This window comes from Macrobrachium nipponense, chromosome 1 (assembly GCF_015104395.2).
Source record: "Macrobrachium nipponense isolate FS-2020 chromosome 1, ASM1510439v2, whole genome shotgun sequence".
In the NCBI taxonomy this organism is placed as follows: Eukaryota; Metazoa; Arthropoda; class Malacostraca; order Decapoda; family Palaemonidae; genus Macrobrachium; species Macrobrachium nipponense.
Window position 1 is genome coordinate 54,826,428 of NC_087200.1, and position 20,556 is coordinate 54,846,983.

At 39.9% G+C, this 20,556-nt stretch overlaps 1 protein-coding gene across 2 annotated transcripts in view; it reads left to right on the forward strand.

The window, feature by feature from the left end:
- Window positions 1-586: 586 nt before the first annotated feature.
- The window catches only part of LOC135219313 (MOB kinase activator-like 2), a 376,693-nt gene continuing 356,723 nt past the window's right edge, over window positions 587-20,556 (forward strand). The window contains exon 1 of one of the 2 annotated variants that reach the window (XM_064255978.1): window positions 587-1,199. In XM_064255978.1, coding sequence (XP_064112048.1) covers window positions 1,138-1,199 — 62 coding nt within the window. In that variant the 5' untranslated portion in view covers window positions 587-1,137. Of the gene's footprint in view, window positions 1,200-9,815; window positions 11,056-20,556 lie in introns of those variants that run through there. The other variant, XM_064255976.1, reaches the window with a different exon arrangement.

A 20,556-nucleotide genomic window follows, 5' to 3' on the forward strand; every position in this document is an offset into this window, starting at 1 on the left:
TACTCTGTTGTGAAATGGTTTCCTTGTTAGTTTTGGAGGTATGGTTACGTCCAGGGTTTATGCGTGGCGTCGCCGTTAGTGCGTGCATGTGTAATATTTGTTTTGAATGTATTTGGAATAATAAAAAGTTGTATTTCGCGTCTATGGATTTAGACCGTATTCTGACTGTGTGTGTATGTGTGTGTGCGCGCGCGTGCGTGTGTGATGTTTAATTATTGCGGCATCTTCATTGGTGTCATTAAGTCAGAGTAAAGCTGAAAAGTATAAAAACACTGGATGGTTATGATGTAGCGTTAATTGATGTTAGTTGTTCCTGGTGGGGTCAGCTGACCCACCATCTTCCTCCAAAGCTTAGTTCCTATCAGTGATTGTGTCATCAGAAATCAATTTTCATCGACTCAGATAAGTTGATGGCATCAACAGTTGTTTTGTTTCATTCAGAAACGAAATGTTTAGCCAAGAACTCTCTAACCAACCGTAATTTTGCTGCTTTTTGAATGAAAATAATAATATTCTCTTATTTATTTTTTCTCATTATTTTTTGTCAGAAATTCTGTGTACTTTATAGAGTGACTTTTGGATCGTGCTAAAATGCGATTGCTAAGAATAGGTGTTTGTGTTGAAAAGTGAGTGCGTTAAACATTCAAGTGTTGGATGTTCAAGGCCCGAATCGTCTTTCCTCCACTGAAGGGCAGCGGGCATTAATGGCAGAAGGTCCTCCGAGGAGGGGCACGCACGCTACCCTATCCACAAGTGCGTTATATACGCCCACACCCGCTCCTAAGGTCTCTGCGTGTGACAATTGAAGTCATATAGTTTTGTGGTTCCCTTCGAAGAGATAATGGCGCAGACTTATACTCGGGTCGCCTTCTAACACATGCCAGTTCGTACAGACAGACTCGGTCACAGCCCTGCTTATGCGCCTGCGCCCACTAACGCCCTGTTGCGGTCATTGGATCCAGTTGTGTGAAGCTTTGATGAATACCGAACCTCTTGGCGAGACCGCGTCACGTCTTCCTGGCTGAGCGACTCGGAGACGCAGTCAGTAAGGCATTGACGAGGGATAATACTAAGTGTGTGGGAGAGGGCGGCGTGAGTTTGGGGTGGCAGTGATGACCCCCGGCTACCCACCGCTACATGGGCGTCGCTCAGGGCAAGCTGGCATTACGCTGGCTCACCTGTGCCCTCTTCAAGACACGGTAAGTTGCCACCGGACAATGAAGTCTATACATAAGGGAGAGAAGGCCGTCATCCTTTGGCTTTCGCAATCTGATTATTGAGAGACGCCGGTGTTATGATGGCCAGGCATTGTGAGGTTTCTGTCAAAGAAAAGTATTATAGAGATGGCTATTTGTCTGTCTGTCCGCACTTTTTCAGTCCCCCCCCCCCCCCCCAGATCTTAAAAACGACTGAGTCTAGAGGGCTGCAAATTGGCATGTTGATCATCTACCATCCAGTCAACAAGCATACCAAATTGCAGCCCTCTAGCCTCATTATTTTGATTTTATTATTTTATTTAAGGTTAAAGGTAGCCGTGATCGGACGAGCAGCGTATGGCAATGCTATAGGCGCCAACAACATGGGTCACCACCCGGTCATGGCTGAGAGTTTCTTACAGCATTATAAGCCGTACAGAAAGCTCGATTGCACCGAAGAAACTTCTGTCGCAGTTTTTACTTGTTTTATGGATGTTACCGATGTGGTTACCCTCTATTTTTTGTTTCGTTGACGATAAATATATAAAGTATCTTTCTTTTTCTCTTTATTTGGCCCCTGCATCACTGGTCAGTACGTGTCATTGCTTCCACACGATGTCAAAGGCTCTCTCTCTCTCTCTCTCTCTCTCTCTCTCTCTCTCTCTCTCTCTCTCTCTCTCTCTCTCTCTCTCCTGCTGATTTGAAAAAGTTCTTTTTCGGATTCGTGTGTGATTTCCTAGAGACGATGTCACTACTTCATATATACGACTTGATTAGGCTAAGTGACTGTTATGTGGTTTACTCCTGTACTCATCTCTCTCTCTCTCTCTCTCTCTCTAAAATGGGGGAATTAAAAACTTTTTGTAATTACTCTTCTTTTTATGTACAGCACACACCTAAATACTATATGTGTGCTGTGCGTTTGTCGTAAATGAAGAGAAGTGTAAATAAAAAATATAATTGCTTATATCCCACCTTGGAGAGAGAGAGAGAGAGAGAGAGAGAGAGAGAGAGAGAGAGAGAGAGAGAGAATGTGACGTGGTGTTCATACACTTGATCCAGTGAATGGCGTGTGAAATTTCGGATGAAACACTTTAAAACTGGCTTTTTGAAACCCACGAGCCATGCAAGAGGTTGGCGGGAACGGAAGCTCATCACGAAAGTCGGCTCGTCATGTAGACCTAATGGTAGTCTTGCGATAACCGTATCGTCGCCGAACTGATAAAGTTACGAGCGTCTCCGATTACGCAACACACAGGCCCTGGTTGCTGCTGTCGTCTCGCTCCAATTAGCGAATTGTGAGATTGCGTAATCTGTACTGCGTCGCACTTACTACTGACGAATAAGTATATGCATATATATATATATATATATATATATATATATATATCTAATATATATATTGTGGGTATATGTAAACGTACGTCCAACATTTTTAAAGACGTTTATATTAATGCAGGAATCTAAGTATTCTCAAAGTTTCTGCGATTATTACCTGTAGTCACACACACACACACACACACACACACATATATATATATATAAAGACATTCCACACAGGAAGGAGATGCAGTGGAGTACTGCAAGACCTTTCGACTTCTTGGTGCCAAGTACAGTACAAGAAGACGAAAGGTAAGGCTTGCGGTACTACCGGGGTGGGTAGAACAGTGAGGGTTGGCAGTTACTGCTTAACCCACTAAGAAGGGTAGGAATGTTTTTCAGCTCATACAGTCCGTCAAATCTATCAGATTGAGGTACATTTTGCTATGAGTCAAAATAGGCACATACACATGTATTATATGTATACATATACATTAATATAGTATATTTTGATACACACACACGACGTGGTATTAAGTGAAAAGTGAAAATTCCAGCGATCTGTCAAACCCGCAGATCATTGGCGCTCATTCTGACAGTTGCTCGGAAATGTGATGTTGCTGATGGTACTTGTGGAAATCCCTGGCTAAATCGGCATTTAATTATTTGTAAAATTTGTCTCTTGTTCATCGAAAATTGCATCGTACACGAAGTGGATAAGTAAAAAAAGTAGTAGTGGTATCTGGATTAATAAGAAATACGTAAAAGTTCCGCAGTATATATGTAAATATGAAAGAGACCAAGTGCTGTAATATTTATGAGAACCTAAACAAGACCGATCGTTGAAAATGAGCATGCTGCGTTCATCGAGGCACCTTCTTCAACATTCGTCAATTGTTTTGTGTCCATTACAAATCAAACTGTATTCCACAGGAAATGAATCCGTTTGTAGATGTTAAACCAACGTCGCGAAAACCTTTGAAAAGAAAGTCTGAAATCGCCTTCAGTCCCGTTTGTATGGTCAAATTACGTGATTGTAAAATGGGCGAAATGAAACGCTCTGTCCAAGGGACAAGTTGCTGCACTGCGCTCATTTCAGCTGCGTGGAAGTCAGTTGGCGGCTCGTTTGGCCTCTATTAATTGTGTGCGGGTCCCTTGCGAGTTCTGATCTGCTGGCTTTTGGGTCTAGGCAAGGCTCTTCTTTATGGTGAAGAGACCAAACGGACGTCACCGCCCTTCTCTGCGTTGGCCGCCACTGCATCAGAGGCAGATAAAGAGTTTGGTTGTTCGTTGAAGATGTTGTTCCTCAAGCAGAGACAAGTTCAGTGATAAAGCAGAGACGCAGGACGAAAGGATGACGTCAACACGGTTAGCATTATCATACTGAATCCCGACTCTCGATTCTGTTTTGGTCAACTGATTGCGTTTAAGGATTGGCATGATTGGGATCAGTCGTTCGGCTTCCGTTCCTCCTTTGCTGCTCGGTCCTTCTGGTCACCGAGCACTTTTGGGTCGAGCCTTTTGGGCAACGAACATTGAGGCCGTAGGAAATTAGGACAAAACTAAGGAGCTACAACGCCCTATTTTATCTCGAAGTTTAAGTATCTAAAAAAGAAGACAAGGATTTATTTTTTGGATCTGAAAGATCAAACTTGTTTGCGTTCTTTATTTTTACTTCACCTGTAGACTAGCTGTGTCTTAACACCTCGTTTGAGCCGGCCTTTGGGGATCAACCCCAAAACTGAATTAACCAAGGAGAAAGGAACTTGACAAGCAGCAGAACTGATATTCTTGAGAATCTCTCTGAATATTCGGCACAGAAAGGATCAACAGTTAATTCACCGCTATAAAAAAAAGGGATTAAAACGTCTTCTTAAATGTTGAAGACTCCAGGGTCCAGGAGCTACAGCCACACCCACGGATTATATATATATATATGTATATATATATTATATATCTATATATATATATATATAATTATATATATATAGATTATATATACTATATAATTTATTTTATATATACGTATATATATATTATATATATATATATTATATATACTATATATATATATATTTTTTTTTTTTTTTATACAGTCCTGTCGAGATTATAAACTTTATTATGATCTTAACTGTGAATTTTTATTATGTATTTGTGTATTATCGGGGACGAATGATTCATTTTCCTATTGCCAATATTTTGGAGATCCTTCCCTGTGGTTGCTTATCTCAAGGAAGCCCTGGGAACCATCCCTAGGGGAACGTGCCCTCTTTGAGACACCCACTCGGGTGAGAGGTCCTGTTCCAGGATTATTCCGACAGAATGACCAGAAGGAAAACATCTGCAAGAGTAGGTTTAGATATCCACTTTGACAGAGATCTTTCATTAGAAGTCTTCAATAAGGAACATAGCATACATGAAGGAAATGATGTCCTTCTGTCTGCAGAGCTGTACTATATATATACATATATAAGCGAATACCACAGGAAAAATAACAGGCGGAAATTCTTACCGAGTGCTTTCGTCCTTTAATGAGATATTGTGCCTCGGCTGTGTCTCATGAAAGGACTAAAGCGCTCAGTACGAATTTCTGCCTTTTATTTTTCCTGTGGTATTCGCTTATGTCATGAAGTCGCGTCCATTTACTACTGTGATTTCTTGCACACACACACACACATCTATATATATATATATATATATACACATACATACATACATATATACACAGTACTGTATATACATGTATTAATTTCGAGGTAGAGGGAATTGTATATTAAACAAATTTGTAACTTAATGCTCGTATATAAATAAATATATATGTGTGTGCATTAGGAGAGAGAGAGAGAGAGAGAGAGAGAGAGAGAGAGAGAGAGAGAGAGAGAGAGAGAGAGAGAGAGAGAGAGAGAGAGTTAGTCATATCTTCCTTATCCGCTTTAAGATGGAGATGAATTCTTTTAAAGAAAATGGAAGCATTTTGGAATAAAAGATATTTGCAGCACGTGAAAGTCCGGGCTTGTTTGTGACGTCCAGTGGTTGCAACATTTTTTTACGTGTTGCTTAGGAAGCCGTACATTGCTGTGTCATATGGTCGACAGGGAGGAGGCTGCTTTCCTCAGCTGTGGTGCCTTTTCTGTTCCATTCATTCTGTTCTCGTGTATCTTACTTGCTTCGATTTTGGACGTTTTTCGGTTTTAGATCCACTGTAGAGTGTAGGGCACGTATTGTTTTCTTTTTTAGAGCTCTCGGGATTTATTTTCATTGAATAGATTGCCCGATATTCTTTTGACCATGTTTAAAAAAAAAAAAAAAAAAATCCCTTTCACGATATAGTACATGATTTGGTACAACAACTTGAGTGGGATATTGGAAAGGCTTTGTTAATGTTAATCTAAAACCCTTAACCATCGAAATGATTGTTGTTTCACTCGTTGATATTTTTGAGTTGTAATCTGCAACGATATTATTCTGTACGTTTGATAGTTCCTCGTTGGACGAGTGGGTTATGTCCTCGCCTATGTATTCGGTAGTCCGAAGTTCGACTTTCCGCTCTGCCAACGTGGAATCAGAGAAATTTGTTTCTGGTGCTTAGAAAGTCAAAGTCATTTCTCGATGTATTGTGGTTTGGATCCCACAATAAGCTGTAGGTCCCGTTGCTAGGTAACCAATTGGTTCCTGGCCACGTAAAAATATGTAATACTTCGGGCCAGCCCTAGGAGAGCTGTTCATCAGCTCAGTGGTCTGGTTAAACTGAGATATACTTAACTTTTCGTACGGTTTGATAGGAAAGTCTTGCATACATAGCCAGCTGTTTTGGCGGGAAGGCTCAGAAATGATGTGGTGATGTGGATGAATGTTTAAGATGAAAGCCCTTACCAATGTTAGTTAATGTTGAATGCATATAGGTGTGAAGGCGAGGCGGCGGATGGCACTGGACCTCGCTTGAATGTTGGTGGTTACCTTCCTGGACTTGTATAACTCAATGGTTCGATCATTTCCAACGTAATGTATAACTCAATGGTTCGATCATTTCCAACGTAATGTATAACTCAGTGGTTCGATCATTTCCAACGTAATGTATAACTCAGTGGTTCGATCATTTCCAACGTAATGCATAACTCAATGGTTCGATCATTTCCAACGTAATGTATAACTCAATGGTTCGATCATTTCCAACTTAATGTATTACTCAGTGGTTCGATCATTTCCAACGTAATGTATAACTCAATGGTTCGATTATTTCCAACGTAATGTATAACTCAGTGGTTCGATCATTTCCAACGTAATGTATAACTCAATGGTTCGATCATTTCCAACGTAATGTATAACTCAGTGGGTCGATCATTTCCAACGTAATGTATAACTCAATGGTTCGAACTCAGTGGTTCGATCATTTCCAACGTAATGTATAACTCAATGGTTCGATCATTTCCAATGTAATAGCGGAAAGGTTAAACACTGCCGTGTCCTGCTAGTGTCCATGTTTCAGGCTACGGGTTGAAAGCTGCAGGACTTGGTGAATCAATGAATCATTTGGTCGTTACACCATGGAACCGGATAGGTAGGGAAGATGGTAAAGCTGTATATATATAATGGTTGACTGTAATCCATGTATACGTATCTTTGATTTATTACTGAATTTATGGGTGATCAGGAATTATTATTATTATTATTATTATTATTATTATTATTATTGAATTTCATCGCTGCCACAATGCCATTCAGGTTAAGATATTTTTTTTTCTAGTCTTTTGATGTTCTTTTGATTCTGTGAAAGCCTGAAGAGAAAGACATCAGAATAGAAAAAAGATATTTGAAACTGAATGGCGTCGTAGCAGCAATGAAATTCAATAAAATACGCCTAAATGAAGGGTTACGACTATTATTATTATTATTATTATTATTATTATTATTATTATTATTATTATTATTATTATTATTATTATTATTATTAACATGTCTCCGTACTCGTTTCAGAATTTTAATGGAAACTTGGTAGGTAGGTGATTGCTTGAGTATAGTATACATGAGTCAAATTGCCACGCTGGTTACTCCAGAGCATTTCTCCAGAGGCTCTAGATGCACGCTACTCATGCATAGCAGGTCAGCTCAGAATGTGCAGAGCAATGCATAACAACGATGCGTCGACAGAACTGTCCCAGCTACTTTTGTCTTGTTGCAGAATAGATCGCATGGCTTTTTTGGCCTTAATGTGTCAAGTCATCTCAATAGCTGATTTTTTATTGATTCTGTCTTCTCTTATACGAGTTTCGCAACTGCCTAGAAAAGTGGTCGGCAGGTGTAGAGATAAGGTAGGAGTTGGGTCTGTACGCTGGTTTTGTATGTTGCTGTTAAATTGACCATTCCCGTAGTGTGAATGGCAACTAGTACCGAATTTGATACCACTCAGGTACATGGTGCATTGAGTATATATAGTGTATGCATATTTTATGCATACACTATACATAGTTTTTATTTCTACACTTCCCATGCACTGCGTCTTGCCATTTTTAGTCCAAGACTCAGATGTCTGAATCCCAGCACAAATGCTTTTGAAGATCAGTTTCAAACCTCTGCAGAACAGTACAAGCAGCGTTTTAGGCAAGTGTCCCTCTCAACTGGGTCGCTCCATAACCAAATTCAAAGTAAAGTATACGCCAACTGCAACTCCAATGACCAAATTCAATCAAAGGAAAGTATATGCCAACTGCAAAATGATCCCCTTACGTGCTGCAAGGTTCAAAACGATCTGTATTGTGTCCGTGGGCTGTGCATGTGAAGGACGCGATTTCAACTTGAATTTTCAAGGTTCCCACCCCCCCCCCCCCCCCCCCCCCCCCCCCCCCCCCCCCCCCCCCCCCCCCCCCCCCCCCCCCCCCCCCCCCCCCCCCCCCCCCCCCCCCCCCGGCATGGCTGTGTCTACTTTCCTCGAACAGAATCGGGGCATTTAGCCCACACCTGTATAGCTTGTCATAACACGTAGCCTCAGTATGTATACTGTTTGACTGTCATAGGTAGTTGGAGGGCTATTGCATGGAGCTTAGGTTATTCCTGGTAATCATGTGAGTAGCATTGCCTTCTGCTAAACTAAACCGTCTTCGATGTGTATTAGTTATCAGATAAGTCTTTAATTTCAGGCGAGGAAGTATTTTCACACACGCACATATAGAGAGCCTGCTTAAATGTGCGTGCGTGTGCATGTGTGTGCGCGTGTGCGGGCGTTTGTGCATATGTGTATACTCGTGTGTATGCTTGTAACAGGGACTAGCAAGTATATGAAGTGAGTTACTGGTGGCCATCTTAATAGGTAACTTTTGACCTTCTGTTGTCATCCAAATTTGGGGAGCAAATAACTTCAGTCGCTCTTGGTATGAATAGGTCGACCGCATGTCTTCGCCACTCTACTTTCTGCCTCTTTTAGTCAGTCCCTGTCTCCTTCACGTTCTCGTCTCACTCGTGAAGCCTCCATCGGACAACCGTTTGAGCGTCCCTACCTCAAGAAGAGAGAGAGAGAGAGAGAGAGAGAGAGAGAGAGAGCCATTCATTTGACATTTGATAGGTTACATATGCGTTTTTCGTGCCCTATGTATTTCTTTTGTGTTTGGACGCCTGAGAATTGCAATTTTATTTGAATGCGTCGGTTAGGCTTTGATTTTAGTTTTTATACGTAGTGTTCCTTCGAGCAGGCTGCGTTTTCACATTCGTTGCTCTTGGATGCGTCGTACGATCTAGGTAGAAGTGCGAGTGCTAGAATTGTAATGTGTACAAATATAAATCTCTGGATTTATAATGAATATGATGTAATTTTGCCTCAATGTTTTGGTTTTGTTTCCTTCGTACTTTGTTCTCTAAAGTAGTCGTTCTCTCGTCATTTAAAAAAATGGTACGAGGTGGGCCTCTCGCGTGAATTGGTCCTCGAAACCAAAATAATTTCTTGTCCCCCCCGGGGGGGACGGGGAGGGGGGAGACGGAGATTGTATCAATCTGTGAAGACAATCCTACGTGGAAGAGGTATAGCGTCAGACGAACGGGGGGAGAAGAAGTTAGGGTATGTTGTTGTCGGGGTTGGGGGGCGTAGGGGCGCATAAGAGAGCAGGCAAGTGGTGCAGAGGGATTGTCATTCGACCTTCCTTACTTATTCCCCCAACCCCAGCCCACCCCCCTCTGGCCACTCATAAGGTTTCCAGAGGTAGAAACCCAAGATGATGTGTAATGCTTTTTCTTTTTTCTTTTCGTGTCTCTTTCCTGGTGTGAAGTGGACGGCTCCAGTGGGTGTTGTGCTCTTGCTGTGGTACGTACGGTGCGCGTCCTGGGATTTTCCTGTGCTTCGTCCAGGCCCCTTTTTGGGGGTAACGGTTATATATTATCAGGCGGCTCCTCTGCGTTGACCTATTGTGATCTCATTTGGTTGACCAATAACTTCATCTCTGAATAAATTTGACCTATTATTGTATGAATGATCTATGTGATGTCTTGCAGACGCGTCTCACTCATTGAATATGTTTTATGATTCTAGTGCACTGGAAGAAAATCACAGTGCCTTTTTGCCCGTTCCTTTTTTAATTGGAATTGGAAGAACGTGTCAATGGCCACTTATACTATGTTCATTATAACTGTTTTAAAGAACCGAGAACAAATAGACTCTATTATATTGTGTCAGTCGACCTCAGAGTTGGCTTGAGGTTCTTTGGACGCTTCCTGGAAGTATTGGGTAAGAAGTGTGCCCACATTGTGAAGTATTAGGATATTCATACAAAATGCATTTGCCATCGAAGGAAGGTTTTTAGCTCGGTTACAGTGCGGAAACCATTTTGAAAATATAATCAAAGAAAAAATTCTTGTGAGGTACCAGTGAATGAAGATGGTTTTAAAATCTCATTTGAAAACCTGTAGGTATTGAAATGTCGTGGATAACGTCCGTAAGTGTGAGAAGTTAGTATTAAAAGATTTTGTTTTCGGTTCTGTTTTTGTTTTAGTGGATGATTAATTGTGAGTGGCCTTGCAAGACTTGTTTTCACGATCATTGGGCGTCATAAGAGTTTGTCGTTACGATTGTTGGTCATAACGAGAAATATATTTTAACAAGCATATTTTGAGTGAGTACTAGCGTTGTTGCAAATACATCTTAGTGGATCTGGCTACAACGAGAAATACATGCCATTGGCATGACCCGAAATGAGTGTCACCATCTGGGGGTATTATAAAATGGATTTGGAGCAGTTCATGGAATTTCAGTTGAATTTTAAGACAATAATCGGCCTTCGGGCAGATCGTCATCACGTGAAATTTTGAAACCAGCTTGAAGGAGGATTCTGCGACTCCGAACTCTGCAGTGGAAGGTGGCGAGAGGAAGTGGCAGAGAGGAATGCGTCAGCCTGGCGACCTCCCCGAGTGTTTAGCCCGAGATTAAAAACGAAACCAGGGGAAAGATGGCCATGTTTGGGGCGGGGAAATTCCTCAAATACACCGCTTCGCCGGATGCCTTCCTCATGGACTTCGATCTGGAGGAACCCGTCAAGTGTTTCTCCTGCAGCAAGTACAGGTAATAACGGTGGTACTGGCTCTTTGACTAAACCAGGTAACGGCGGGACTGGCTCTTTGATTAAAACATGTAACGGCGGGACTGGGTCTTTGATTAAACCAGATAACGGCGAGACTGGCTCTTTGATCAAACCAGATAACGGCAGGACTGGCTCTTTAATCAAAACCAGGTAATGCAAGACTGCTCTTTGATCCAACCAGGATAAACGGAAAAGCAGGACTGGCTCTTTATCAAACCAGGTAACGGCAGGAATGGCTCTTTAATCAAACCAAGGTAACGGCAAGGGACTGGCTCTTTAATCAAACCAGGTAATGGCAGGACTGGCTCTTTGATCAAACCAGATAACGGCAGGACTGGCTCTTTAATCAAACCAGGTAATGGCAAGACTGGCTCTTTGATCAAACCAGATAACAGCAGGACTGGCTATTTAATCAAACCAGGTAATGTCGGGACTGGCTCTTTGATTAAACCAGGTAATGGCAGGACTGGCTCTTTGATTAAACCAGATAACGGTGGGACTGGCTCTATGATTAAACCAGATAACGGTGGGTCTGGCTCTTTGATTAAAGCAGATAACGGCGAGACTGGCTCTTTGATCGAACCAGATAACGGCAGGACTGGCTCTTTAATCAAACCAGGTAATGGCAGGACTGGCTCTTTGAATAAGCCAGATAACAGTGGGACTGGTTCTTTGATCAAACCAGGTAATGGCTTGACTGGCTCTTTGATTAAACCAGATAACAGCTGGACTGGCTCTTTGATTAAACCAGATAACAGCTGGACTGGCTCTTTGATTAAACCAGATAACGGCAGGACTGGCTCTTTGAATAAGCCAGATAACAGTGGGACTGGCTCTTTAATCAAACCAGGTAAAGTCACGACTGGCTCTTTGATTAAACCAGATAACGGCAGGACTGGCTCTTTGAATAAGCCAGATAACAGTGGGACTGGCTCTTTAATCAAACCAGGTAAAGTCACGACTGGCTCTTTGATTAAACCAGATAACGGCGGGACTGGCTCTTTGATTAAACCAGATAACATTGGGACTGGCTCTGATTAAACCAGATAACGGCAAAACTGGCTCTTTGATCAAACCAGATAACAGCGGGATTGGCTCTTTGATCAAACCAGGTAATAGCTTGACTGGCTCTTTGATTAAACCAGATAACGGTGGGACTAGCTCTTTGATTAAACCAGATAATGGCGGGACTGGCTCCTTGATTAAACCAGATAAGGGCAGGACTGGCTCTTTGATCAAACCAGATAATGGCGGGATTGGCTTTGATTAAACCAGGTAATGGCTTGACTGACTCTTTGATTAAACCAGATAACGGCAGGACTGGCTCTTTGAATAAACCAGATAACGGCAGGACTGGCTCTTTGAATAAACCAGATAATGGCAGGACTGGCTTTTTGATTAAACCAGATAACGGCGGGACTGGCTCTTTGATTAAACCAGGTAATGGCTTGACTGACTCTTTGATTAAACCAGATAACGGCAGGACTGGCTCTTTGATTAAACCAGATAACAGCTGGACCGGCTCTTTAATTAAACCAGATAACAGCGGGACCCGCTCTTTGATTAAACCAGATAACGGCGGAAATGGCTCTTTTGATCAAACCAAATAACAGCGGGACTGGCTCTTTGATCAAACCAGGTAATGGCAGGACTGGCTCTTTGATTAAACCAGGTAACGGTGGTACTGGCTCTTTGATTAAACCAGGTAATGGAGGGACTGGATCTTTGATTAAACCAGATAACGGCAGGACTGGCTCTTTGATTATACCAAATAATGGCGGGACTGGCTCTTTTGATTAAACCAGGTAACGGTGGGACTGGCTCTTTGATCAAACCGGGTAACGGCAGCACTGGCTCTTTGATCAAACCAGGTAACGGTGGGACTGGCTCTGATTAAACAAGATAATGGCTTTACTGGCTCTTTGATTAAACCAGATAACGGCAGGACTGGCTCTTTGATCAAACCAGGTAATGGCAGGACTGGCTCTTTGATCAAACCAGGTAATGGCGGGACTGGCTCTTTGATTAAACCAGGTAACAGCGAGACTGGCTCTTTGATCAAACTAGGTAACGGCGGGACTGGCTCTTTTGATTAAACCAGGTAATGGTGGGACTGGCTCTTTGATCAAACCAGGTAATGCAGGACTGGCTCTGATCAAACCAAGTAACGGTGGGACTGGTTCTGATTAAACCAGATAATGGTGGGACTGGCTCTTTGATTAAACCAGATAATGCCGGACTGGCTCTTTGATCAAACCAGGTAATGGCGGGACTGGCTCTTTGATCAAACCAGGTATGGCGGACTGGCTCTTTGATCCAAACCAGGTAATGGCGGGACTGGCTCTTTGATCAAACCAGGTAATGGCGGGACTGGCTCTTTGATCAAACCAGGTAACAGCGAGACTGGCTCTTTGATCAAACTAGGTAACGGCGGGACTGGCTCTTTGATCAAACTAGATAACGGTGGAACTGGCTCTTTGATTAAACAAGGTCACAGTGCTTGACCTTTGGCCTAAAATCTATGTTCAATTCAAACTTTTGAGGTTTGTAGACTGTATTCCGTAGTGTGTATAGAAGCTTCCACAAATCTGTCTTTATAAAGTTATTTGAATCTATCCTTTTTCTCTTTTTACACATTCTAACCTAGACTGTATTATTTTATGAACAGAACACGCTCATATATATAATATATATATATATATATATATAGTATTATATAGATATATATTTATATATATAGTAATATATATATATATATATATATATATATATATATATATATATATATATATATATATATATACATATATATACATATATATATATATATATATATATATATATATATATATATATATATATATATATATATATATTATATAATATATATATATATATGAGGTTAATCACATCGCGTGTTCCATATATACGCATTAAGCTACAAATGTCCTTTAATATCCAATTCGCTCTGCCATAGAATTAATATATTTTCATATACATGGTAACCGAAGAGGAATTTTTAGTTCATAAGAAATTCGTGATAGCCTTGTGGGTAATGAGCTTCACTGCACCTCTAGAATTCTTGTTTCCGTTGTTCGAGCTCATGAGCCGACGAATTGCATATCAACTAAAATATTTCCCTTTCCCTTCGGTTAACATATCTGGAAGTATATTAATTTCGAGGTAGAGCGAAGTAGATATTAAATGACGTTTGTAGCTTACTGCATATATATATATATATATATATATATATATATATATATATATATATATATATATATATATATATGTGTGTGTGTGTGTGTGTGTGTGTGTGTGTGTGTGTGTGTGTGTAAATAAATTCTTCTATTAAAACAGGATACGTCTCAAGTATAAAGGCCCATTAAAACACTGTTGTGTGTGAATGTTCTTGCCCATTAAGTGCATTTGTAAGTTCATCTTGACTCCATTCTTTTACACATTTATAGAAATACAGATGGTTTTAGTGGAAAGAGTCAGGCTTCAAGGGGGCAACGAAGCCCCGAGTGAACGCCATATTCATGGATGACCTCTTGGTGAAAAGGTCGACGCCTGTGTCCTCCCATTTACATTTGTTACAGTAACAACAAGAGGTGATCGCATGTCACTCAAGTTGAACTCAAACTGCCTCCTCAGCTAACTGGTCTTAGTTATAAATACTTATATATAGGACAATGGAAGGGCGACGTAAGTTTGTGTTTGCGGCACCTGGCGTCTTCTTAAACACGAATGTTGGAAGTCATGCGTCAAGGTTTTGTAAAAAATGAGTCTTTAGATCGAACGCTGCACGTGAAACTTTCTTGGATCGGTAACCTTCCTGTCCTTGATGTCATGTCAGACGTCAGTTCCTTACCCGGTGGAAAGGCCACACGAAATACACGAATATTGAACGAGTTATGCGAGTACGAAGAGAGGAATGGTGTGAACGCCTCAGGAGCGGGTAGGTCTAGTCTCAACACTCGTCATGAGAGGCTCCTCTCTGGGCTGTCAGAGGAAACGTTGGCTGAAAGCCAGCTCCATTTAATAACAACACCGCCATGAGCTGGACCTCGTCCAGGTTTTAAAAACGGATCGTTTGATGACGATGGCAGTCAGAAGGGGAAAATTCCCCATGAACCAATAGAATGAAAATTGAGAACAGCAACGGGTCTTTGCAGCTTGCCTTCGGCCCCTAGCTGCAACCCCTTCCATTCCTTTTACTGTATCTCCTTTCATATTCTATTTCTTCCAACTTACTTTCCATGGCTCTGTATTATGATCAGTTACTGCTGCAGTGTCGGGTCTGCGGCGGGAGGTTAAAGCCAACATTCTATGGAAACTTGAATTTGAAGTCAATGGCCCCTTTGGTAGGCTTGTTCATGTGAGTAGGTTTCATCTACTGAAAAAAAAAAAAATTAATAATAATAATAATAATAATAATATACTATACAGGGAGCAGATCTTCTTTGATACATGTTGTGTTGAAAATAATGGCAGTTATCAACAAATTAATCTTGTACAGGGTGTTTGAAATTTTCCTGATAATTCGATTTTCTGACTCACCTAGGTTGTTGATAGAGTTCCAATATTCATAGTGGTCATAATTAGGATACCTGCTAAAAATATTTTATCAAAAATATTTTATATATTTTGATTATATATATCTCTTTGATGGGTTTCTATACGCATCAAAGAGATTTAAGCAAAATATATATAATAAATTATTTTTTATAAAATATTTTTGACAAGTATCCTAATTATGAAAACTATGAATATTGGAATTCTATTCAACAATCTAGTTGATTTAGGAAAACGAATTGTTAGGAGAATTGAAAAATCCCTGTATAAGATTAATTCGTTGAAAATTGCCATTATTTTCAGTAATAATAATAATAATAATAATAATAATAATAATAATAATAATAATAATAATAATATTCTTTGTAAGCTCCCACCTTGGTCAAGGCTAGTGGGCGGATCCGCTGAAACACTTTGAGGATAGGTCGTAAAATGAACTCGTCTGAACAATCCGAGAATAGGTCGTAAATGAACCGCGTCTGTAACAATCCGAGACATAGGTCGTAAAATGAACTCGTCTGAACATCCGAGAAATAAGTTGTAAAATGAACTCGTCTGAACAATCGGAGAATAGGTCGTAAAATGAACTCGTCTGAACAATCCGAGAATAGGTCGTAAAATGAACTCGTCGAACATCGGAGAATAGGTCGTAAATGAACTCGTCTGAACAATCGAGAATAGGTCGTAAAATGAACTCGTCTGACAATCCGAGAATAGGTCGTAAAAATGAACTCGTCTGAACAATCCGAGAATAGGTCGTAAAATGAACTCTTCTGAACAATCCGAGAATAAGTCGTAAAATGAACTCGTCTGAACAATCCAATTTCCAGCGCTTTTCTAGTAGGTATATTATTATTATTTGTGTGGTTGATGCTAGCGTATTCGTAAGCCCTCCTCCTTTTACGCGAACAGCTACTTTCGTAAAACAAATTGTGATGCGGTGAGTATCCTCTCTCTCTCTCTCTCTCTCTCTCTCTCTCTCTCTCTCTCTCATTACAGTGTTGTGTGACTGCATACGTGAAGGTTTACAAGTTCTGTAAAAAAAAAAAAAATGTCGTTGTGCTGGCTTTGTCTGTCCGTCCGTCCACCTTCAGATAAAAAAAAAAAACGTACTGAGGTTAGAGGGCTGCAAATTGGTATGTGATGCTCCACCCTCCAGTCATCAAACATGAAAAGTTGCAGTCCTCTAACATCGGTAGTTTTGATTTTTTTTTTTATTTTTTTTTTTTTTTAAGGTTAAAGTTAGCCATGGCTCGTGCGTCTGGCAGCACTTTCCGGAGGCATGCTGAGCGACTGAAACGCCACCGGTCATAGCTGCTGGTTCCATATAGCATTATATGTTGTACAGAAAACTCAATTGCGCCAAAGAAACTTCGACGCAATTTAGCTTACTCGGAGAGAACTACGTTGTTGTTGTTGTTGTTGTTTGTTTTTGTTGGGGGGGCTGGTTAGGAAAGATCTATGAAAGAGCCTGAAAAGATCTGAAAACGGTATCTCGCGTTAGTTAAAGATACAGGAATTTAAGGATATGATATTTATGATTTATTTATTAGAATGTAAATGTAAGAAAAAAATAATGTGCATATAAGAATATACCGTATTGTAATTTTAGTGGTGAAACAATGCTCTATTCAGCCATAGATTTTAGTGCGCGCCCCGAGTAAACTGGAGGTCGTATCACGCCTTGTTGCCATGTTGGTTATTTTCTGCTTTTGTTTACACCTCTCTCTTTGTAATCCTTTGTTATTGTCCTACCCTAGTTTCGTGCTGTCAAATATTAGCATTCTGTTCTCAAAACGTTCAGTTGGGACGTTGGCGCGGTCACTGTATAATGCTCATAAAAGGCAAAGAATTCTAGCTTATTGGATCTCCGCTACACTGCTACCGCTCATGGGGAAGTACTATACTAACACAGGTTTGGATTAGACGTATATACTAGCTCCTTTCCTTTGCTTTGATACATTATTGTGAGTGCCTTGTCCTTGTGTGAGAAACCTTCCACACACACACACACACACACACACACACACACACACACACATATATATATAATATATATATATATATATATATATATATATATATATATGTATATATAAAATATAAATTGTTTGTTCAAAATCTTAAATCTCCGAAAGTTCTTCACCGATTGCTTTGAAATTTTGACACAACATTGCATTCGAATACACGTTGTTTTTATTATGGGGTTTCATCCTACCTCCCCCCTTCTGAAGGGGGTGAGGCTGAGAAGGGATTCCGTGAAACGGGTTGGTTTTGCCCGTAGACTTAGTTACTTTACAAATTTATCATACATAATTTCTTTATACATATGACTTGTCATTTGTATACAGAATGTAAACATTAATGAATTCAAAGAGGTGGACTTTGAGAAGGGGATTGACAGAGAGAGAGAGAGAATGAGAGGGAGAGGAAGCGAGAGAGAGTAGACAGGATGTTAGGGAGAAGAAAGAGGAGAGAGAGAGAGAGAGAGAGAGAGAGAGAGAGAGATTGTAGGAGAGAGAAAGAGAGAGTAAGAAAAAGGAGCAAGAGAGAGAGAGAGAGAGAGAGAGAGAGAGAGAGAGTTGTTATTAGTAAGAAGAAAGACGGAAAGAGACAGTGATGGTTGGAGAGAGAAAGAAAGAGTAAGAGAAAGCAGCTTACTGGTTTCTATCTTTTCCATTTAACCAGACTAAGCCACAGTAACGTGTTGGCCGGGTACAGCTAGTATATATTATCTATATATATATATATATATATTATAAATTATTTATATATATATAATAATATATTTATATATATACGTGTGTGGTCTTGCCGTCTTAGGGCTATGGAAGATTTCTTACGCAAGGTTATACGCATTTTATGTATAGATGATATATATATATATATATATATATATATATATATATATATATATATATATATATATGCACACACATATATTACATAATTACATAGGAGGGTTTTATCGTAGGCGCTAGGTGTTACCCGTTCCAAAGGCGTCACTCCAAACAATCTTGGTGTGACCGTTGTCCTGCTTGCTGGAAATGTCAATAAGACTGAAAACCTTGAAGGGGGGGGGGGGGTGCGCGGGGTGTAGTAGATGGGTTTGTTGAGGAAGGAAGTGCGTAATGGATTGATTGCCTATAATTTACTTTGAGAATTGAAAACCCATTATCGGGGCTGTAGTACATCTCAGGATATCGCTCTGGTTTAGTGTCGATTCTTGTACATGATGTACACGTAATGTATTTGTTTTATTTTCCATTCTACCTCTGAGCACTTGCAGATCCAGAAACATTTCATTGAAATGGTTCTCTATGTATCAAAACATCTAAGAAAGGGAGGCAATTGTCTTTTTCCAATTCTAGAGTAAACTTAATCGATGGTATCTGGTTATTTAATCATTGCTGCCACGCCGTCTAAGAAGGTATGACAATCACCCATTCAACGAATTTAGTGCCATGATGTTGAAACAGCACATAGCAGCCGCCAAGCAAGAAGAGAAAGAAAAAATCAAGGAATTGGAAAAAACAAGGATCTCTTTCAATCATTCCATCCCGGCTGATTGGAAGGACTCGCTGCGACGGGAAATTTACGGAAAACTACGTAGGACTACTGATGCCCTGAAAAGGAAACTCGATAGAAAACTAAAAAATCTTATTGATAGCAGTGATTGGACTAATTGTGCACGTCAAGATTGTGTTGTAAACCTATCAAGTAAACAAATAAGTGAAAATGTTGTGAGTGCACTTGGATATGGTTTATCTTTCTTTATAACGAGTCGACCTTCTGCTTTAATGATTGCGTCATCCCTAAGTAAATTTGAAAAATATTGTGATCTTCCTCAAAATCATGTTGACATAATTAAAGGTATTGTTTACGGAGCTGCCAATGTTAAGCATGAAAGTAACTTCCCTGCTCGCTATAAGAAAAGTCTGACCGATCTTAAAAAGGACAACACTATCCACATTACAAAAGCTGATAAGAGTCAAATAATATAGTAATTTTTTTTAGATAAAGCTGACTACATATCACGTATGCAAGCCCCACTGGATGATGATGTGACTTATAAAAAACTAACAAAAATCCCCTTGATCAAGTCATAATAAACTTTAATAGCACAGTGAAAAATATCCTTAAAGATAAAACAGAACTACTAGGCAAATTGTCAGTCAAATCTCCTTCGCTACCTTACCTGTACGGATTAGTCAAAACGTGCAAAGAAAATAACCCTATGCGGCCTATTATCAGTACTGTTGGTTCAATTTCATATAAACTTTCGAAATATATCACTAAGATCTTGTCCCCGTTACTTGGAACTATCTCCGATTCTCATATATATATAATTCTCTAGATTTAGTTGATAAATTAAACAAAATTACTCTTTGGCCCACTGATAGATTCGTTAGTTTTGATGTATGTTCTCTTTTTACTAAAGTCCCTATAGACTCTATTTTAGAATATCTTAGTAATGAACTAACTCAGCATGAATTTCCTCTACCTATGAGTCACATTATTTCACTCACTAGTTTGTAGTTTATATTCAATGGTGAATTTTATCAAGAAATATTTGGCATGGCAATGGGAAACCCTTTATCACCACTCCTCTCAAACTTGTACATGGGATTCTTTGAAAAACGCTACTTACCTAATATCATTTATATTCCTGTAATGTGGTATAGATATGTTGATATTTTAGCTGTTCTGCCTGCTGGTATTGATGTAAATGATTTACTCTCTAAATTAAATAACCAGGTACCATAGATTAAGTTTACTCTAGAATTGGAAAAAGACAATTGCCTCCCTTTCTTAGATGTTTTGATACATAGAGAACCATTTCAATGTAAATTCAGCATTTACAGGAAACTAACCAACATCTTAACTTATGTTCGTTTCTATTCAGG